The following is a 7,454-nucleotide window of genomic DNA, read 5'->3' as shown; positions in this document are numbered from 1 at the left end:
ACGGGGGGCTATAAAAATAGTTGGTGTTTCACCTTGCTTGATCCGAGCTACCACTTGGGGCAGAAGTACAATTGATGGAAACAGATAAATTTTATTGAAGTTCCACAGGACAGCTAGAGCGTCGACTATCTTCGCCTGAGGATCCCTGGATCTCGATCTGTACTACAGGAGCTTGGCATTGACATCAGATCTATATCGGGAACATCCCATCTGCAAGTTATTTCCAGACATCATTCACCTCATCTATTTGTAATATGTAAAGTAAAAGTTAGGAGCACTATTAGTGCCCATATTGTTACCATTTTTACGCTCCACTGATCTAGGCCGGAATCTGATCTATTCTTTAGCCTTTCTTTACATTTAAATAGCTATGGGGAAAGGCACCCAGGCGGAAAATTTGTTTTTGTTTAGACCTGCCAATAAATCACTGTCCCGCCTTCTTAATAAACTGACACAATTCCAGCAGTTGCTGCAAATTCTTATATAAAATTGTATTGAGTACGAAGGATTTTTTTTCTTGTGCAGAAATCCATAAGATTATTGCTCAGAGTTTACTAGTATGAAATACTCTTGTTTCCCCAGTTCAGGCAAATTTAACAGGGTAAAGAAAGTTTAAACCTATGGGCATGCACCAGCTTAAAGAGGCATTGCCAACTTTTTTTTTTTTATTTAAAAAGGGGCATTTCAAAATCTGTCCTAAATAAACCACTTTTCTTGTCATACTTTCAGAGGCGTGTCCCTCTTCACCAATAAAGAAAAGTGAGTTGTCCTTACAAGTGACTGTGGATTAGTAGGAAGTATAAAACCAATACTGCAACTAGTTTTAATTTAAATAGTTTTGTTACTATGTCGCTCTTTAATATGAACAACAGATTTATTTTTAATACAGTGTACCTTTAAAAATCGATGGTTAACATCAGGTTTCATCCACCTCATCAAGCAGAAAAAAATATTCACCAACTTTTACACATTCTTATTTAAGATAAACTTTATTTTTCATATATACACCTTGCATTAATAATTATAACTTGTTTAAGCATTGAGAACAGAATGAAGCACATCAGTGGCGTCCAGTGCAACAGTCTCTTAAGTCTACAGGGATTGGGTGCCCAAGTTCTTCATAACAGGAGAAGTGTCAAAACTTTACATTTTTCAAGAAAATTCAGTGAATCTTGAGTCTAACAAAGCATTATTTTATCCTGTAGCATTGGAACAAATGGTCATTGGCCTAGGATTCTCATGATTTGCTCTGAGCGAGAGTATAGTAGTGTCATCAACATTATAGTCAGCAAATCTACACAAGTACAAATTTTCATAGAACACCAAATTCTGTACGTGGCAAAATAAAATGTATGTTTTACACTTCAGTTCACTAACTTTTCATGCAATAAAAGCGTATTTAATATGAAACTATTAAAAATATAGAAACTATGGGAAACAAAAGTCCCTTTTAATATAATTGAGCTCTAGACGTCTAATATATATATTTTTGGCTCCTAAAATTTCAAAAACCTTACACAGTAAAAATGTGCAAAATGTATCCAGTGGCTTTAACCCGTTTTCTTTCTGTACAGTTTTTACCAGAATTCCATACATAATTAACCCTTTATAATTCTGAGGGTCCAGCCCCTTGTTCCTTGCAGAGATTAACTCTGTGCCCAAAGCTTGCACACACATAAGAACACATACAATTTAGTGGTTATAAATTACCTTTAAGCATCATTATACAATTGGTCCAGATAATCTCATAGTTTATACTATAGCTACTCTAATGACCACACTGATTATATATTGTATCCAGTGGGCAGAATGCAAGCCAACTCCTCCTGAATCTATCTGAAATATACAATAAAATATCATTTTATACATACTTTTCCCTGTCTTTCTTTCAGCAAAAATGCACTAAAATGTATTAAATATTTTGAAAAGAGTTCCCTAATCTTTAACAGGTAACATCTGTTTTATCTGGGATTACCAGACTGATAACATGGGGTTCAAAACATACAAATGAATGAAGCAGCTGAAAGGTGAGGGTTTGGGGGTATTGTATGGATTTAGAGGTGTTTTACATCTTAAGGGCCTTAAAATATTCGCTGTACACATTCATAGTGACTATGCCAGTTTATAATTGGCAGTGAAGGGTAAACAAATAAATATTAAATTAAACTTTTCTGCATATCCATCAGGCTATAGCCGAGTGTCAAAAGCACACTATAAAGATTGTATATTAGGGTATTTGCACAGGTTGTAATGCTGTGCCTGATATTTTAGCAGTTGGCCATGATACCAGGTTAGTCCCACAGTCACCAGCTCCTGAATTTGCCAGTCGTTGTCTTGCGTTTGTGGTGCATCATTCCCCTGCAAAAGCAAGGAATTCGATATAAATCTAGTGTCATTTTGTCACCACTGCTGTGTGGTGACTGCAGGAGTCAGTTCACAAGAGGAGCAGATCTGTCCTTTGTCACTGTGGGTTTCAGTCGCACTTCAGTGAAGGGGTTTCTGTTGGGACAAAGAGCAGTAAGAGAGAGGCAGTATGTGTAGACTCACATAGACAGACAGACATATAGCTTGCCAGAGATGTAGTGTTTGTTTTACAGGGAACCATCAAACAAGTCTCCTTTTCTGAATTTACAGAAATGGATCAGCAGCCTTCATGGTTATTGCTACTGTGGGTATATTGTGGTAATGTATAACCTACAATCTGTTTAAATCTAATTGACTATTTAAAGGATCACTAAAATCAAAATGAAACTTTCATGATTCTGATAGAGCACACAATTAAAAAACAAAACAAAAACAAAAAAACCTTTTGAATATACCATTATCAAAACATGCACAGTCTTTATCTTTTTATATGCACAATTACTGAAGCTGCAGCTCCTACAGAGCATGTGCAAAGTATAAGCATTTTGTGATTGGCAGATGGCTGTCACATGATACAGGGGGAAGTAAAATTGGATTAACGTTGAAATTTGGCAGAAAATATTCTGCTGTAAGTAATATTGCATTGTCAATTATTAAATTCTAGTGTATTGAGTGGCCCTTTAACAGCAATTAATGATGCAATTAATGATGCAGAAGATAACAACTGGAATTCTAAAATAGTACTATTCAATCATCAATATAGGCCAGCAATGGATTGTGCTATGTGCATCTAGTGGTAGGAGTGCAAGTGTGGGTTGGTGGTGATTGGGGCTGCATCTACAATGGGAAATTCACACCAAAACAAATTTTGCTTTACAAGGTTCTAAGCCGTTTTGTTATTTTATAAACTTTAATTAGATCGCGAATACAAAATGTTCTTGCCTCTGAAACCACTAAGTACCACTAAGAACAACAGAAAAAGGAGAGGCGCTGTATGTGTGAATCAGTCGACAACTGAAGGAGAGTACAAAGAGAGTACAGGGTACTCACATTCTATGACGGCACTCCAATGTGCTAATAGTTGCAGGCCGGTTTTCAACAGCAGACCAGCTAGCTGATACAGGCAGTATCTGGATTCCCAAGAGAGGCAGCTCCCCAAGGTAGCGTAGAAAAATGCACTCAGCAATGAGAATGTATAGTTAAAAAAATGTTTTAATCTAAAGTAAAAACAATATTAAAAAGAACTCATGCTGTTGTGTGCATGATCTGTTTGTTTTTAATATTGTTTTTACTTTGGATTAAAACATTTTTTACTGAGTGATTTCTGGTTTGCTGTCATAATCCTGTTTAAAAGGGATCGCTGTGTCAAAACAGTATTTTTGAAGCAAAAAAAACTGAGAATTTGCATATCTAATTTGCATATCTTACCCACAATTCTATTGTGCATTGGAAACTTTGCATATTAAGAATTTCTGGGGGAAAGCAAGCGGGGATACTTGCCTAGATGTACTAATTTTCTATGCAACTATTTACATTGATTTAATTTTGAGACATGGAGGATTTTAATTTCAGTTTTTTATCTCGCCCATAATTTTAATGAATTTTGGTTTATATATATATATATATATATATATATATATATATATATATATATATATATATATATATACACACACACACAGTGGATATAAAAAGTCCACACCCCTGTTAAAATGTCAGGTTTCTGTGATGTAAAAAAATGAGACAAAGATAAATAATTTCAGAACTTTTTCCACCGTTAATGTGACCTATAAACTGTACAACTCAATTGAAAAACAAACTGAAATGTTTTAGGTAGAGGGAAGAAAAAAAAACAACTAAAATAATATGGTTGCATAAGTGTGCACTTATAACTGGGGATGTAGCTGTGTTCAGAATTAAGCAATCACATTCAAAATCATGTTAAATAGGAGTCAGTACACACCTGCCATTTAAAGTGCCTCTGATTAACCCCAAATAAAGTTCAGCTGCTCTAGTTGGTCTTTCCTGAAATTTTCTTAGTCACATCCCACAGCAAAAGCCATGGTCCACAGAGAACTTCCAAAGCATCAGAGAGATCTCACTGTTAAAAGGTATCAGTCAGGAGAAGGGTACAAAATAATTTCCAAGGCATACGATATACCATGGAACACAGTGAAGACAGTCATCATCAAGTGGAGAAAATATGGCACAACAGTGACATTACCAAGAACTGGAAGTCCCTCCAAAATTTATGAAAAGACAAGAAGAAAACTGGTCTGGGAGGCTGCCAAGAGGCCTACAGCAACATTAAAGGAGCTGCAGGAATATCTGGCAAGTACTGGCTGTGTGGTACATGTGACAACAATCTCACATTCTTCATATGTCTGGGCTATGGGGTAGAGTGGCAAGACGAAAGCCTTTTCTTATGAAGAAACACATCCAAGCCAGGCTACATTTTGCAAAAAACACATCTGAAGTCTCCTAAAAGCATGTGGGAAAAGGTGTTATGGTCTGATGAAACCAAGGTTGAACTTTTTGGCAATAATTCCAAGATATGTTTGGCGCAAAAACAACACTGCATATGACCAAAAGAACACCATACCCACAGTGAAACATGGTGGTGTCAGCATCATGCTTTGGGGCTGTTTTTCTTCAGCTGGAACTGAGGCCTTAGTTAAGCTAGAGGGAATTATGACCAGTTCCAAATACCAGTCAATATTGGCACAAAACCTTCAGCCTTCTGCTAGAAAGCTGAACATGAGAGGAACTTCATCTTTCAGCATGACAATGACCCAAAGCATACATCCAAATCAACAAAGGAATGGCTTCACCAGAAGAAGATTAAAGTTTTGGAATGGCCCAGCCAGAGCCCAGACCTGAACCTGATTGAAAATATGTGGGGTGATCTGAAGAGGGATGTGCACAGGAGATGCCGTCGCAATCTGACAGATTTGGAGTGTTTTTGCAAAGAAGAGTGGGCAAATCTTGCCAAGTCAAAATGTGCCATGCTGATAGACTCATACCCAAAAAGACTGAGTGCTGTAATAAAATCAAAAGGTGCTTCAACAAAGTGCACACTTATGCAAACATATTTTATTTTTATATTTTTTCTTCATTCTACCTAAAACATTTCAGTTTGTTTTTCAATTGAGTTGTACAGTTTATAGGTCACATTAAAGGTGGAAAAAGTTCTGAAATGATTTATCTTTGTCTCATTTTTTTACATCACAGAAACCTGACATTTTAACAGGGGTGTGTAGACTTTTTATGTCATATATATATATATATATATATATATATATATATATATATATATATATATATATATATATACACACACATCTTATTCCAAAGATAATATTTGGATTTGAATGCAATCTATCTAGTATGTATTTAGTGTTTAGGGTTCTTCTGGCATGTAAAAGCACAGTCATGTTAAACTGAGGAGGGAATTGCGGAAGTTTAATATAAAATCTCACAAGATTTCGTGAAATCTCATGAGATCACAGAAAAGCAAAGTGTGACATCAGCACTGATGAAGCTGATTGGCTGCTGTTATGTTTTTTCCCCCCCAACATGCAACTCATAGTAGGTAAATTATACATATGCACTTACTATGAGCAGACAAATTTTTTTAGATAAAATATCTTTCTTTTTACATAGAGATGTTCAGGTGATATTTTCTTGTCGGCTTTTTACAGTTATGCTGCTTTGCTTTTCAGCAATTTAGCATATGGGTATCATGTCCCTTTAAATGGATTAGATTGAGCACAACATTTTAAACCACTTTACAATTTACTTCTATTATCAATTCTGCATAGTTCTCTGGGTATCCTTTGTTAAGGAGTATCATAGGTGAGCTCAGGAGTATGCATGTTTGTAGCAAAATGATACAATGTTGCATATACTTCTGCCATAGCCTGTAAAAGAAACATGTACACACCTAATTTCCTATCGGTCTACCTAGGTTAGTCTTCAACAAGAATACAAAGAGATCAACGTTCAATTTTATAACAGAAGTAAATTTAAAAATGTGGTTTAAAATTACACGCTCTGTTTAAATCATGAAAATGTCATTTTGACTTTATTATCCCTTTAATATAAGTAGCCAGAGTTTGGTTTGTGTTAGAATATACAATGTACACAATACATAGGAAATCGGTCAATACAGTTAGAGTCTGACAGAAATAGTTGTAAGTTAGTGAGAAAAGAACAAGATGTACACAGATAAAGAAAGGGAGAATGACAATGACATAAACAAAGACAAATTACATATCTGTACAACCGGATAACATTTAAAATTAAAAGGGAGGATCACGTACATCAATAACAATAATTAGTAATAAGTCACTCACGGAAGGATCATTGGCATCACATCATATAAACAGAAATCCTAAACTGTACCAGAGTGGCAATTTTAGTTAAAAATAAATCTATAATTAAGTATTTATCAAGTGCATTGATTCTCAAATTTTTTTTTTTTTTATTTTAAATTCACATAACCCCACAAGCAATCCGTTACTGTAAAACGATGAGATTCAGATGAAAACTCTGGGAACCAACATGCACAGATAAGGAAAGTTATACAGTGTACCGCTGAAAAGCTTTCAAGGTTAAAAGGAAAAAATCTAAGAAACCATATATTGTTTAATGAAGTTAAATAAAACAGCATTGCAATATACATTCATTATTTATTTTCCCAGATTTGCTGTAAAATACATCAGGACATTGTGCTTGTTTCACTCTCTTTTCCCCCAAAGCAGCTGGAGTTGTGACCTTGCAACACTCTATACAGTGACTGTGTAACTCAGAGCATATCTGCCCCTATGTGGCTACAGCAACGGAGACCAGGAACATGAATATTGCTTCTTTTTCAGGGGTGTATCCTTAAATTCTTTTCAAAACCATGTGAACAGTGCTAATAAAATGACAGTGTTGAATTAATGTAAAATTATGATTATATGCTATGCCCCTTTAAGACAGATTATGTGCTGTACAATTAATATGCATGTTTTATTCACTCTCTTAAAGGGACATGAAACAACATATTTCTTTCATGATTCATATGCATAATATAAAAAAATAATCCA

General features: G+C 35.1%; 1 protein-coding gene across 4 annotated transcripts in view; it reads right to left on the bottom strand.

Moving 5' to 3' along the window:
* Window positions 1-970: 970 nt before the first annotated feature.
* Window positions 971-7,454, bottom strand: part of BAIAP2 (BAR/IMD domain containing adaptor protein 2) — a 549,446-nt gene continuing 542,962 nt past the window's right edge. For 3 of the 4 annotated variants that reach the window (XM_053706634.1, XM_053706611.1, XM_053706627.1), the window contains one exon: window positions 971-2,499. In XM_053706634.1, the coding sequence (XP_053562609.1) occupies window positions 2,430-2,499 (70 nt within the window). In that variant the 3' untranslated portion in view covers window positions 971-2,429. The remainder of the gene's footprint in view (window positions 2,500-7,454) is intronic. The other variant, XM_053706618.1, reaches the window with a different exon arrangement.

The sequence above is a fragment of the Bombina bombina genome, chromosome 1, assembly GCF_027579735.1.
Source record: "Bombina bombina isolate aBomBom1 chromosome 1, aBomBom1.pri, whole genome shotgun sequence".
NCBI lineage: Eukaryota > Metazoa > Chordata > Amphibia > Anura > Bombinatoridae > Bombina > Bombina bombina.
The sequence above is the reverse complement of the archived record's forward strand: the minus strand, read 5'-3'. Positions and strand labels throughout refer to the sequence as shown.